Genomic DNA, 15,672 nt, shown 5'->3' on the forward strand with positions numbered 1-15,672 from the left:
CATTATTAAAGTTTTGGGCTCTTATTTATATATCTACATCATGAAGCCCCATATAGGATATATATTGTTGAGAAAATGTTCATTGGAGATTATATACAACCATAACTAATATTCATTTTAGGAATCAGAAAGGAGAGTTCACTGTTGGGATTAACTTAGGAATTCTATTTGCTTTGGACATAACTCATTTCTTACCAGCAGAAGGTTATCTTTTACATGTAAGTCAACAAGGTGTGGCAGATTGCCATTAATGTCAAATACAAACAATCAGAAATTGGATGCAGAGAGATCAACCATTGCCCTATCCACCCTGTGCTATATTTGTAAATACAGACACTTAGATAGCACGTAGTTCATTAGAGATGCCTCAGCTGTTTCCTTTGGGTAAAATGTAACAGGGTGTGTGTGTTTATAGTCATACTAACATTTGTGAGTACACAGAAATTCTGAGCGTATTTCTATGGAAGGAACAAAGGCAGATGGATATAATAAAAGAGCGTGGCTGATTTACCAGTTTATTAGTCCTGGTTAATTTGAATATCTTCAGAAGTTTTCTTTCTTTAACATATGAAAAACATAGGCTTTTGAAAGTTTCCCATAATGTGGAACTCCTAAGAATAAATTTCCATGTAAGAGATTCTATGAATACTAGAAATAAAAGGACTTATCAAGATAAAACATAAAGTGCAAGTTGATCAGATGGGAACTTCAAACGCTTTCAGTAAAGCCTAAAACTTCTGTAATATAAAAAGTTGTTTTAGACGATCAGCATCTGTGGTCTTAGCCAGCATGAAAGGTTTCAGGTAGTTTCTTCCACAGTTCTTCCTGGTAAGTCAGTGTCTAAGAGCCTCCTCTAACCCCGCCTCTGCCCTGTAAGGAGTGTCCTGTTTCATAGTCCAGCATTCTGGTAATATTGTCTGTTTAAGCATGTTCAACAAAAGAATCACAGCTGTGACCTCAGCGAGGAAAGGAGATAGTTTATAGTGGAGTCAAATATGGTGGGTCATGGCTTTGGTACACAGATTTACATTGGCCTAAATTCCATGTCTCAATCTGATATCTGTGAAATTTTATCATAACAGGAGGAAGAAAATCATACACCAAGACAGTTCCTTCCTCCCTCCCTCCCTCCTTCCCTCCCTTCCTTCCTTCCTTCCTTCCTTCCTTTTTCCTTTGAAATAGATTCTTTTCTCATATAACATGCCCTTATGATGGTTTCCCCATCCTCTGTTCCTCCCAGCTCCTCCTCATTTCCCCCTGCATTCTGAGGGATCTTTTTGTCTCATATTAGAGAACAAACAGGCTTCTAAGCTGTAATAATGAGACGTATACTTAATATAATATAATAAAATAATATGATAAAACAAAAGCTAACATATCAGAATGGGTCAAAACAAACAGACTGAAGGAAAATAGCCCAAGGAAAAACATAAGAAGCACACATTCCCATAAAAAAAAAACTAAACTAGAAGCCTATAGATATACAAAGGCCATGTAGGGTAAAGAGAGAGAAGGATAAATATATAAATAAAAAATCTTAAATATATGTTAAAATTAAAAAAAAACGGAAAGCTGCAACATGATATTATGAAACAAGGAACTTCCAGTAATACCATTCAGTTATCTATGTTAGCTGTCCACTGCCGTCTGTGGGGCATTCTGACTACCTTCAGAAAGTTTGTTTCCACCATTTTCAAATACAGTGTTGGGCCCATCTCATGACAGAAACACAGGGACTCTATAGGCCTGGGATACTGATCTGAGGGCACTATGAGGCATTGTAAGACAGGAACTACCATGACAGTTAGCTGGTCTGGCTTCTAATAAGACTCTTTCTTTAAAGATTGACTAGGTAAAATATATTGTGAACTGAATGCCAGGAAAAGGTAAAGTCGGTTTCCTATTAGTGCCTGAGTGCTGAATACCACCTTTGGCATGTGCACTGTCACCAAAGGCACAGATCACTAGTATAAAGCAAATGTGGTCTGAAGTATGCATAAGGAAAACCAAAAGCATGTTCAGAGCACTGCATTTCCTATTAGAGGCTCATATGTTAACAATCATAACATGCTACATAGTAAATGTTTGTCTTGGGAAATACGTCTGCATAGCTCCTTCTGCTGTGGATATTGAACTGATTTGGAGAACGAGCTGGAGTAGGTCCCCACCCCTTTCTTCATTTTTTTCACACATATAACTAGGAGCACAGCAATCAGGATCATAGAACCAAAACTCTTCAGTGTATTTAAGGGCTGAGAAAAATAGTCTAAGTTAAAGACTGGAATGGTGCATCGTGATTCTAGATGAGCCAGAAAGATACCACTCCCAGCATGCATTCTGATCCTTGGAGTATAAAACGTTGATAAATGGAGTTTTCCTCTCCAAGCTTGGGAGTAAAGGGTGTCCTTTTAATGTCATCTTGAACCAGTGTCTGACTCTGGACAATCTTGAGATTTTTTTTTCTCCTAACGTGGTTTCCCTTCCCTCTAATCCTGCCAGTTCCTCCCCACTGTCCCTCCAATGCAGATCTACCCCTTTCTGTCTCTTATTAGAGAGAAAACAGGCTTCTGTGGGATAATAATTTTAAACATTATATTCTATGATATGGTGAAACAAAAACTAACACACTGGATAGGACAAAACAATCAGAAGAGGAAAGCCCAAGAAGTAGAGAAACAGGTATAGAAACACTCATTCACACACTCATGAAGCCCAGGAAAACAGTAGACTGGGAGATATAATATATACTCAAAGGGCTTGTAAAAAAAGAGAGTTAAAAAAGAGAGATAAACAATATCTTTACGGCATAATGTAATCTTACTCAAATCTTTGGAGCTAATGGCAGAAAGCCTTACAGCTTCTTCTAAAATTCAGAATGTTGTCAGCCTCTGATTGAAAATACAATATTCAAAATTTTTCTTTCATCTTAAGAAAGAAAATCTTTTCTCATTGGCTTATTAGAAGTCCAAACAAGATAGGAATCTTTGAAAAAATGACCTGTTTAAGTCAGACCCTAAGTTACTACATGTTGTCTAGCTAAACCGTCAGAGGATTCAGACATCCCAGGCCTATACTATTACAGCCATACTTGAATGGTTTTGAAGGAAAAACAAAATGATTGTATTATTTGGTAGATGACCTTAGGCATCAGCATCATGAATATTTATTTGTTTTAGGACAGTAATCAAGGGCTGGGGATGGCGACACAGTTCAGTACTAAAAGGCTTGCTACACAAGCAAGAGTAGTCAAGGTTGAATCCTACTACCTAAAAAAAGTACCAGGATCTGAAGTGTGTGTATGTAACCCCAACTCTGGCTGGAGGGAGGGGTGTCAGACACAGGGATCCACGGTTCACTGGCTGACAGTGAAGCCTCATCAGTAAGCTCCAGTTTCAGTAAGAGACCCTACATCAGGAAATAAAGTGGGCACTTGTATGCAGACTCATAGTACATTCAAATACAACATCCACACAAAGAAAGAAAGCTAAAAATGGGGTTCTATAAAGGCTCTCAGGCACCTTTCAAGTGAGGGTATTGTCTTCAGTGAGTTGCTTGCAGCAACTGAGTGGGGTCATCTTTCAGTATGTTTTCTCCAGTTTTGAAGTTTAATGGATTTCAACTGTTGTCCTGGTTGGCCAAGATGTTGATTTTATTCTATGTAGTCTTTCATAAGCTGGTTCTTCTTTTATTCATTCATGCTTAGGTGAACATTTTTGCCCTCACCAACTTTGAGGTGTGATTTTAGGTACTTACTAATCTTGGATCAATGAGTGAACCTAAAAATCTGTGCCCTTTGATGGCTGACTTGCTTTGTGATTGTTAAGGCAAAAACCAAAACACTAATGTTTGCAGTCACTTTATAATATTTTTAGAATTTTACCTGTCTCAGCCCTTGGAAGCAACATTAGCATTGTAAGTAGTGAATATGGCAGTTACACCAGTGAGAGGTAGTGGGTTAACTTGGTGCCTTGAAAAATATGCATGTGGTGGGGTGATTTTTACTGGGAGAGACGAGTGACCTCAGCCTCCCGTGTTCACCATCAGGGCCCCTACCCTAATGCCGTAATTTATTTACTCTCTTTTTTGCTGGCACGGAGTGTGTTCTTATTCCTGGAGACGTGGTACTTTCCAAGTGTCATTCATCATGTGCCATGAGTTAGGTTCAGTCAGTTCTATCATCCCATGAGATTTCTGCCACATCCACAGGGAAATTGCCCGTTCTTTGTTTTCATGATTGTTATGCTGTACCTTGACCAAGGAAGACTTTCCCACTGCACAGACCCACAGACAACTTGTAATAACTTGCAAATGCCAAGTCCCATGCTGCTGGGACCATGGATTAATGTCTTTAGAAGTCTAAAGATTAAAGTGAGACCTTCCTCAGTTTGTATCCTCTAAATAATATGGCAATGAATAGGGCCATTTCATGACAGCACTCAGGGCAATGGTGAAAACTGCATAGTAGAATACATGAGCTTATATGATGTCTCCCATTACAGTGAGAGATGGTATGCAGCTACCGCCTGAGCACCCACCCGACTGCCATTTCTAATCCACTTTGTTTTAGTGAAATAGAAATGATGAAAGAAAGAAGGGCACTTCCATTTCACCAGTCTTTATGGTTAAATTGTATATCCGCTTACCCTCCACGGGATAATCCAGACTTCCTAAATGACAACAGTCTGTGAAGAATCGCCTAAACAAGCGTGCCATGGTATAAGGTGATGGATAGATCTCAATCTCTGAGGTAAACCCCTTGCTTGTGGAGGTAGACCATAGATAGGATCTTTTCTCAGAGAGTTTACAGAATCATTATATGTGCCTAGGACTGTTATGGCTGGGTTGATTTGCTTTTAGAAAATATATTTTGAATAAATAATTTATTAAAATAATGTATTTTTTAAAATATGTGAAGGTAGAAGTAACTGTCTCTGGCATCATACCAATTACAAGTGTCCTTCCTATGAAGGAAACCGATGACTAATTTCTCCTTCTTTATCTAGAAATATTTTATTCCTATATTGATCTAGAAGTCTGTATTTTTAAAACAGATGATAACATAATTGCACTGAAATATGATATAGAGAAGTCCCTGTGATGAGAAACATGCTAGGTTCCTAAATGCTATCTGAAATCCCACCTCCTCCTCGCTCTGCTCCCCAACACTCAGCCCGCCTCTCTGTGGTGGAGGTGCAGTGAGGAGCTATTACCTTAGGGAAATCTTTTATTTGTATTTATGATCATTAGAGCATTCAAAGTTTCAAGATAAAGAGACATGTCTGTCTTGTCAGCATTCGAATAGAAGATCTTAAATCTTTGCTTTAGTAATTGCATAAGCAAACTCTCCCACACATTATTAAGAGGAATGGGATATAATTCTGTAATTCATGGTTAGCTTCAGGGATCAGAAGAGGCCTCAGAAAGGAAGATGTCATCGGGCCACATCCTTCCTCTTGAGGCTAGGACTGCCGCAACCCACCCAGACCCTATGGGTTAATGCAGGAAGCCCCATCTTTCCCTGGCCTGCTGCCTTCTGAGCCAACACACTTTTGGTACATGCTTTGGAGAAAATACTCTTGTTTTTCAGACTTGAGATCCTTTTGTTTTGTTTCCCTGTGGCTTGAAGGCAGTAAGAGGATGTACTGCCTACCACACCAGGTTGTGGGGAAAGTGTTTAAGGAAGATGGGGCGCGCCTTGCTCCTCTGTCCATGCGCTTTCTTGCTGTTGAGGGAAGCTGGCCTCATGGCCCTGGACTCTTCCCCAGTTGGACACTCAGTCCTTACATTTACATTTGTTCCCACTGCCCCTGTATATGTGACTCTGCTGTGTGTCATTATATGACATTTCCACTTACACTTAGAGGTGACGTGTTAGAGCTGCTGCCTTCTGAGCACCAGCCCTCCATTTCTACCCTGTGAACAATCTTTCAATTCACCTCTTCCCACCATGAAGGGATTCAAGTACATTAACCGAAATCCCACTCTCCCATTTTTAAAAAGACTATGTTTAGGAGTCCTCCTAAAACACTCAATAATAGCTGAAGGCAAAAATAATACCACTCACCTGTATTTTAAGGGTAGGAATTGTTCTGGTATCTGGTTAAAGGAACCAGGTTGGCTCCTGTCCAAGTACAAACACAACTCCTGTTGTGTCTGGGACTCTGCTCTTCTCTCTGATGACTTGACTCTGTGTATGGTTTGTCCTGGCTGATTGATTTAAACCTCTCAGCTATCTCCTTCTTCAGTACAGCTCTAAAGGGCTGTAGTGATCGGCACCACAAAAATCTACTCTTGTACAGTTCATGATAAATTCACCATGGAGGTGTGGACTCTAAATCATTATATGGATGATAATTATATTGTTATTGTCCTTGTTGCTGTTGTAACAGGAAGCAATGCCCCAAATGGATCAGTTAGCAAAGCTCCCACGTCAACATCCTCCCATTAAAACAATCAGTGGTGTTTTCTTGGTCTGTTACCTAGTTACTAAAATCTTCAAGATGTGTGGGCCTCGCCCTCTAACCTAATAGTGGATGGAAGATGTCTCACCAAAGCGCACCTTGTTTATTGATCTGTGAGTACTGCTGCGAGCAGACTCACGAAGACTGCCAGCTCTCCAGTGTTTATAGTGTGATGCAGATGAGCTCATGCCCATACAACTCACAAAGGCTACTGGGTTTTGCTCTTCTCTGACAGACCTTAGCTTGTGACTTAGGCTTGCTTTAACAGAGCATTGCCACAGAAATGCAAGTGGAGGGGGTGGCGTGGCTTGTATCTGTAGATTTCAAAAACATCTCCAAACTTCTGTTAGTGTTGAGGAAGGCCGTTTGCAGGAGTCTTCTGAGTGAGGCGGGGAGCGATAACAGAGATTCTCAAGTAGACTCGAGGTTCTGCAAACCCTGTCCTAACTCCTGCCTCCTCGCTGCCCCTGAGATCTCGTGTCTCATCCTTAGAACTTGTCCTGAGGCTCCACCGTGCTCTCGCTAACCTCCTCTCTGGTCTCCATGTTCCTCCTTCTGGTGCTTTTCCTCTTTAGTGTCTTTATTTTGTGATTTGCCATGCCTGGACTTGTCATCTCAGCAGTTAAACTGTAAAGAGCCTGCTAGGCCAGATGTCACTCCCAGAGTCCCTTGCTCTCTCTGGCACAGTGGCAAGCATGCATATTGGTTGGTGCATAGTAAAATCTTTTAATTAGTGATGATAACTAAATTGTGAATTATTCTGTGGTAATGAGTATATGTGAAAGGACTTGGTATTAGCTAAGCATAATGGCACATGTCTTTAATCCTAGTACTCAGGAGGCAGAGGCAGGTGGGTCTTTGTGAGTTTGAGTACTGCCTGGTCTACAACTTAAATTCTAGGACAGCCAGGGTTCTGTTGCACAGAGAAACATTGTCTCAAAACACAGAAACAACAACATTAGTTAGTTAGATAGATAGATAGATACATACATACATATTATTATGTATGTATATATAATATGTATGCTATTATGTATGTACATACATAATAGATACATAGATAGATACATACATATATATACATACTATTATGTATGCATACAAAATATGTATGCTATTATGTATGTATGTACATAATAGATACATATCTAGATAGATACATATATAAATAATAGGTACATATCTAGATACATAGATAAATAGATGGATAGATAGGTAGATAGACAGATAGATAGATAGATAGATAGATAGATAGATAGATAGATAGATAGATAGATAGATGATAGATAGACCTGATGTTTTAGCTTCTGGTGGAACTTTCTTTGGGTTTAACATTTGCCCTTTGATAGGAGGAGCAATATAAAATCTCAGAAGAAAGTTTTCCTTATATCATTCTCTTTAAGTGAACAAGTCAAGTACTCCACAGGATGCCATTTGGCATGCTCATAAAAGTCAGTGGTAAATTAAGTTACTTGGGAAAATGTGTGGAACAGCCCTGCTTGCCAGCACCACTGCATCTAAAGAAGGACACCTGGGAGAAAATACGTGTCATGGTAACTCAGGCCTTAGTGAGCAGAGACATTCCCCTGACTCTAGGTTTATACTGAAACACATTCACTTCATGGTTTTGGAAACTAACTGCTTTCTAAAAACTGCAGTGGGTATATGCCTTGCCTTTTCTCCACCTTAATTGTTCAAACAAATTTATAAGGTGTGTAAGAGTCTCTGTGCTCATCACTATCTGATCTGATTTGAAGTGCATCCAAGTCACTTGGAGGATTAAAGTCATGTGGATTCCTAGAGAGTCCACCCAGTCCATGCTTTGTTAGACTGCTTTGCTTTTTGTAGTTCTAGCAGTAGCTATGATCTGTTTATATTGAAGAAGTTAAGAACTGTCAGTGGAGCACAGAGCTGGCTTATATAGAAACCCTGGACCGCTCACCTGACACCCAGGACAGGCTAAAGTGGGTGTTGGATAACAACCCAGACAAGAGGCACAGCACTGCCTGCTACTGTGAGCACCGTGGCAAGTGGAGCTGAGAGGTCTTCGCAGTCTTACCTTTACTCTACAGAGTATATTCAGTGTATTGTTGGCATGCACTGTTTTTCTGATGCAGTTGAGATGCCCTTACGAAGTTTCAGCAAAGCTGGGCTCGGTGGCTGAGGTAAGAGGATTCAGAGTTCAGGGCTCTTTTGAGCCACAAAGTGAGCTTCAGCCTAGCTTAGGTGGTGTACATACCAAGACCCCGTGAAAAAGAAGGCAATGGAGAAAAGCAAAATAAGGAAAATTCATCAGGAAGTGGTAAAAATTGGGAGAAAAGGAGTACCTGAGAGGGGTGTGGCATTTCCTCGGTGAATTCAACTGTTTTTCTCCCTTTGCTTTGCAGCGGAGATCAAAATCTGTTTCAAATACTACCATGGCATTAGTGGAGCCCTTCGAGCCACAACCCCCTGTATTACTGTGAAGAACCCAGCTGTGATGGTGAGTCCTCCGCATTGCTGCCCTTCCTCCTGAGGCCTGCAAAGAGTTCTATTTTTTGCCTGGGCTACCCTGTCAGAGTCAGAAGGGACAATGACAAGGAAATACATGACAGTATGGCCACTGTTTTAGGAAAGGAAATGTGTAACAAGGCTGCCATAACTGCATCTGCAAAACCAATCAGTGGGGAAATACTTGCTAACTGCTCTTCAGGGGAACGCCAGGACTCATGGTGTTCTGTCGGGAAGGCTAGTAGGAAATTGTGATACTATATCTCAGGTGGGATTTCCATAAATTCAGTGTGTAAAATGGAAAATACACCCAGTGAAATCATAGCGGTTCTGCCTACCAGGTGCTTCAAGGAGCTTTCACTCCAAGAGAACGTTGCGATGAGAGTCCTCTCTGGGTGCTTTCCTCAGAGGTCTGAGCTTAAATCCCTCACACAGTGCCATGTACTCTGTCTACTGTTCGGTAAAACATGGCCACTCAGTGGGAGCCAACTTCTTCACCAAGCCCTCATCTGAAGAAGCATAATTATTACTTTGAAAGGAAACTCTCCATTTCTAAGAGAAAGTCTCTCTTAGAAATTTCTTGGGAGAGTCTCCTAAGGATTGCTTTTACAGTTTTCTGACTTTTTACTTTGGTTAGATCAACTTTAAAAATCAATAATTCTCATAATTAACCAATGGTTTAGGAAGATTCTTGACTCTGATGTGTAAATCTTTAAAGGTTTTGTCATTAGTAAAAAGTCTAGAAAAAAACTTGACTCCTATGTCATAGAATCTTCACTGTGTGTGTGTGTGTGTGTGTGTGTGTGCTCGCGCGCACGCGCGCGCACATCCATTTATAGAGATGTTGCTTTTTTGGAAACAGACAGGTGGTCAGGTTATCCCAAATCTCCCCCAAATTCAGAAAACATTCTCTGCAGATGACATTTTGAGATTGTCCAGCCCTGCCTAGTCATACTCTTTGACAGTGCTGGTGCCTCTGAAGCAATCATTATTTAATCATTATTATTATTCAGATGAGTTTCTGGTGGGTGTGTCTGCTACGTGCTGAGTCTCCTGCTGGGAGTCAGATGCTAAGAAGTGGGGGGGGGGGGGGGTCACTGTCACTGCTCTACCAAGGGACAGGGCCTCATACAATGACACTTAAGTTGTCATTGTATGAAGCCTAGTGAAGTGTCACTGTGAGAGCATGTGTAGTGCCATCTCTCATGACCAGAAAGTTCTGAATGAAGGACAGCCCAGATGATGAGGAGAAGCTACTTGGGTAAAGAGGAAAAAGGAAAAAAATGCAGACAAGAGGAACAATGCATCAAAAATGTTCAATGGTTAAAATTATATTAGAATTTTCTCAGTATAATAAACATAGTGCAGAAATAGCCCACATTACTGCATAAGACTGTGGGTCACAAAATAGTTAACAATTGTTGACTATAAAACCTACCATGCCCATTTAACTGGATTAGACTTTCTGGTCATTAAGATGCTAAAATGAAAAATTAATATTGTTAATGCTACATACCTAAAAGAGTAGAGATGTTTCTAATCAAACCTCTGAAAAACTCATTTTGAATGAAATTGAATACTAAGAAGAAAGCCAGCACTTCCTGAGTTTCAAGTCTTTTAGACTTGAGCAGTTCCAAGATCTAGTTGTTACTGAAGGTGGGGGTGGGGGCCTGTCTAACCCACCGTGAGTTAACTGCTTTGCAGTGATTTTCCAGTGAGACCGCCCTGTCAAAGCCTGCAGTTTGGGAAGAGTTAATGTGCTTCAGTATGACTTCAGAGCTTCGTGTAGACAACAACACTACAGTCAGGAGAGAACATTTTGATTAAAAGAGCTCATTAATGGAAGCGGTGGTCAGAAGATTTCTGAGCAGTCTGGAAACACTTGGGTCTGACCTCCCTTGGGGAGGTCAGTGCTATGCCACTGTAGCAGATTGGTAGTTCCTAGGGTATACAGCATGCCTCTAATTATTGTAAGTAACAGCACTGATATTCACAAAGCTTGCTTAGTATGATTACTCCATGACAGATTCAAAGAATAGACCTGAGGGAGACAGCTGAGAATTTCTCCAGGTCAGGAAATGAGCCATTGCAGTAATCCTATGATTCCCTTTCTCACAAATCCCTTTGTGATGAATCAAGAGTGGGAACCTCTGCCTCCTCTGTCATTTGTGTGTTGATGCTGACATCACTATTCATCTGCATACACAGTAGGTGACTGTGAGCCTTGCAACAGGAAACCCCTCAGCGGCAGGGGCAGGCTTGGATACTTGGTTATCTCAGTGCTTGGTTGGCATTGTAGCTTCTGAATTTCCTGCAATGTATCTATGGAGTTAGTCTACTTAAAAACCTCTCTCTAAACACAGATGCCTATATATATATATAATATTATTATATTATATTATATTATATTATATTATATTATATTATATTATATTATATTATATTATATTATATTATATTATAACAAGTGGTCCTGGATTTTGTGATAATGGCTGGCCTTCCCTGGCTTTATTGTAGTGTGAGAGAAAGCTGTATTCTTTGAACATTATTTCAGATGAGCATTTTGCCAGAGAGCTGACACTTATTTTTCTATGAATTCTTGGATAATTGGTTTAGATAAGTCTTACCACAGAATAAATTACATTTTTAAAATGAAAATTGTCAGTGTCTTCCTTTATTCCTTGTAGGTTTTAAAAATTTTTTAGTTAGTTTATAAGTCTGGTTTGGTGGTATATGCCTGTGATCCTGGCACTTTAGGAGGCTGGGACAGGAAGATTGTGAATTGTCCACCTGGGCTACATCAAAAGATCATGTCTCAAAAAAGAGAGGGAGAGGAGAGGTGCCAGTTTTAAAGGAAGACAGTCTATGAACATTTTCAGTCACAAATAACTCACTCGGCATAAACAAGTTCCTGTTAGACATACGTGTTATAATCCTGGAGGGCCGTGTCTTACTTACCAGGCAGTGTGTTCTACTTGGGGCAAGGCTCTGGTTTGTAAGCCTGCTGTCCTGGAACAGCAGGCAGTGTAGGTTACAACCATCTGTCACAGGGATCTGGCTCACCTGCCCCAGGCCCTGTGTGCTGCGAGAAGGCAGGATGAAGTTGCAGGATCTGCTGTCTAGACACTCTGCTGCTGCCTCCACTCTGTTAACCTGGGAATTGAGAGTCAGAGGGATAAAACCTGTGTAACAACTCACATTTTTGTTGAATGAACAGCCTAAGATCATCAAGAGAATAGGATTAAGGGGGCTGGGGAGTTATATAGTTCAGCCAATAAAGCCCTTGCCTTGCAAGTGTGAGGACCTGAGATTGATCCCTAGAAAACATAAAAACTGTGGGGCGTGACTGGACGCTCTTGTAATTCCATTGTTGGGGAAGTGGAGACAGACAGACAGATCCCTGGACTAGCTCGCTAGCCAACCCAACCTACTTGGTGAATTTGGGGGCTAATGAGAGGCCTTGCCTCCAAAGGAAAGGGGAAAAGTGACTGAGTTAATGACTGAGGCTGTTTTCTGGCCTTCACACACACACACACACACACACACACACACACATCCACACATGAGAAGAGAAGGGAGGGGAAGGGAAGGGTAGGGAAGGGAAAGGAAGGGAAGGGAGGGGAAGGGAAGGGAGGATGGGATAGATAAAGAGAATTGACTGGTACTGATACAAACTGATCTGGGGAAGTTAATTGCCGCATGATGTTGTCTGTGGTGTGGAAGGCACAGGGAGACTGTAGAAGTGTACATTACATCTTGACTTGGATCCGTGGTGGTCACCTGTGATGCTATATGAGGTGGGAGTCCATTGAAGACAAAGAAGTGTCAGACCAGAGACACCCAGCACTGGACAGTGGTGCAAATGAGAAAATTGTGAATAAAACCAGATTTTACCCAGAACTTGGTGCAGTCAGGGAAGAGAGACCTCTAAATAGAAATGGATCGATTCAGACATAACATAGGATAGTGAGGATTTATGTCCATGAAGCAGAGTCAGTGGATGAAAAATTACTGAAAGAGCCAAGGGGATACAGTAACTCTTGACAACTAACTTAAACATAATTTTTGCCGAAGGCAGTCCAGATGATCAGATGGCAGCTGGAACCTGGTGAGAGATGAGGAATTTGATCTCAAGAGTGCTGTCACACTGAGGATAAGGGTGCCTGCTAAACAGTGTAGAATTTTTATAATCTACCAAGTAGGAGACAGAAGCCTCAGGTCAGGCCTGATTAAACTGAGGGCTCACATGAGTTTGGTCAGGGAAGGAACCTCGGTAGGATTTAATATGAATTTCATGATTAAATTCTGTGTGTGATTTCATTTTTTACATATTCAGAATCGACTCTGCTTCAATTCTGTCTCTTCTTGTAATACAGACTTCTTTTGTCAGAGTACCACGAAGAGCTTTATTCTTAGAAATCATAAATTGTGCATTAATTGTACAGAAATTGAGAGAAAGATCTAGATTTGCTTTGTAGTCTTTAAAGTACTAGTTTCATATAAGATTCAATTTATTCAAAAGTTTTTAAGAAAAAAAAATGATTGTACAGTAGCCTTACATGATCCTGATATGGCTGGCTCCAATGGCCGTGTGCCTACACTACGCTACACCAGAAGCCGCACAGGCCGGACACCCTGTGAATACTCAGATATGAATTAGGGAGGATGACATGGCACATATTAATGAATCTGACAACAGCCAGGTACTTACTCCTGGCTTTCTTATTAAATATGAAGGAATTTAATGTTTGGTTTCAGTAGTAATATAAATATAATCATTATGCATCAAGTATATCCATCCAGGCATGGTAGCACATTCTAATAATCCCAACACTTGAGAGGAAAAAGAAAGAAGATCCCGAGTTCAAGGCCAACTGAAAATTTGGGCTTTGTAGAGAGCGGGTAGAGGGTACAGTGACTCTGGCCAAACCAACCTAAGAAAAATTCCTGCTGAAGATGGGCCAAAATGGTCCAATATTATGGGGTGGTGGTGGTGGTGATGACAATTGTGAAATTTGGTTGGATATCAAGAGTGACCTCATCTCAAAGGTAGGGAGTCTCTCCAAATGAAGCAGGTCTGCTTGAGCTATTAGCAAGACCTTGTCTCAAATGTAGCAGAAATACTGCTACCATCAACAACTAAGTTACACACACACACACACACACACACACACACACACACACGAGAGGAAGAGAGAGAGAAAAACAGACAGACAGATAACAGAGATGGCCTCAAACTTATGATTCTTCTGCCTCATCCCCCTGAGGGCTCGATTCTAGGAATGTGTACCATGCAAAACTATATTCGTATTAAATACAGGACATGCAGTAAAGTAGGTTAATTATATAAGATTTCAAAGTTCATATTTTAATGGGGTAATGATTAAATATAAACCTTTGATCCTGTATTTTGGAATCTATATTTGCATATCTGTTCGAAAATTTGAAAAATTGAAGACATGCATTATAATGCCTTTTAAAAAAAGAAAACCTCATTGTAAGTCCAAACAGATGAGGGTCCCTGGACCATTAGATAACATGATTCCAGTATGAGATTTCACACACATTTTTCTCCTCAGATGGGGGCAGAAGGCATGGAAGGAGGTGCTTCAGGAAGTCTGCACTCTAGGAAACTCGTCAGCTTCACATTGTCTGGTAAGTGTCTGGCTGTGGTGTCCAGTCTGAGGCTGTGTAGCTTCAATGTAGGACACCATCATTCTTTCTACAGTACCATGTGGCCCGTAAGCTAGCTTATTTTAAGCTCTTTTGATCATACTTCTAGAAAGTCAAATATCTTACCATGATAAAATTAAATGATTGTTATGTTTGGAAAGTACTCTTTCTGCCGGGTTTTCTCATGAAGGAAGGACTGTAAGTGTGAGTATATGGAAGGTGTGTGGAAAGCTCTTTGCTGACTTTAAACCAGTTGTGATTGCTTCAGCTGTAGAAAGGGAAAGATTTGAAGGTTTAAAGAAAACTAAAAGAAAGACATACTTTTTTCCTGTGGTGACTGCACATAAAAAATTAGAGCACAGATGGGTGTTTTCATGAAATTAAAAATAATAAATTTAACAAGTAAAAAGATAATGGTTTTCTGTTTGGCAGAATATGCCTCCTGCTTGTGTGTGAACCGTCCAGTTATAGCACCGTTTCAGGCTGAGTTTTGTTTTGTGGATTGTGAAGTTGACTGAGTTGAAACTAGCATAGAAGTAAGTTTGGGGCTTACTACCAAAGGGGAAATATCTTGATGAGACACAGCTTACACAAACTGATATTTTTGACACAAAAAGTATGCATATGAATATTTGTGTGCACTGGGATGCACCATAAAAATGTAAAGTTGTATTTTGTACATAAGCACTGTCAAAAATTTTTGAAAACCACTGACCTATCATGAATGAATTGGAAGTTATAAAGCCAAGAATGTTCTAAGAAAGCCAGTGCTTGAACTGGAGTTTAGGTGGACAGCTGGTGATAGCTATACAAAGCCTGAGGTTTATCTGACTCTGTAAAGAAACTTCTTGTAAGTGTAGAACGTCTGAAGTTTAAGTGAGACTCCTTTTTCTCCACTGCTTAAATACTGCAGCTGAGGATCAGCAGCTAAACCGTGAGACAGAGACAGAGACCGTGAGAGCAGTCACCACCACCCATGCAGTCACACCAGTCCAGACTGCACACCCACCCATTGCTGGGTGTGGTCCTTTTGTTTGGTGGTCCGTTT

At 40.6% G+C, this 15,672-nt stretch overlaps 1 protein-coding gene across 1 annotated transcript in view; it reads left to right on the forward strand.

Moving 5' to 3' along the window:
• The window catches only part of Hecw2 (HECT, C2 and WW domain containing E3 ubiquitin protein ligase 2), a 243,026-nt gene that overhangs the window by 96,620 nt on the left and 130,734 nt on the right, over positions 1 to 15,672 (forward strand). The window contains exons 3-4 of the mRNA XM_052192901.1: positions 8,849 to 8,943; positions 14,531 to 14,606. Coding sequence (XP_052048861.1) covers positions 8,849 to 8,943; positions 14,531 to 14,606 — 171 coding nt within the window. The remainder of the gene's footprint in view (positions 1 to 8,848; positions 8,944 to 14,530; positions 14,607 to 15,672) is intronic.

This window comes from Apodemus sylvaticus, chromosome 9 (assembly GCF_947179515.1).
Source record: "Apodemus sylvaticus chromosome 9, mApoSyl1.1, whole genome shotgun sequence".
NCBI lineage: Eukaryota > Metazoa > Chordata > Mammalia > Rodentia > Muridae > Apodemus > Apodemus sylvaticus.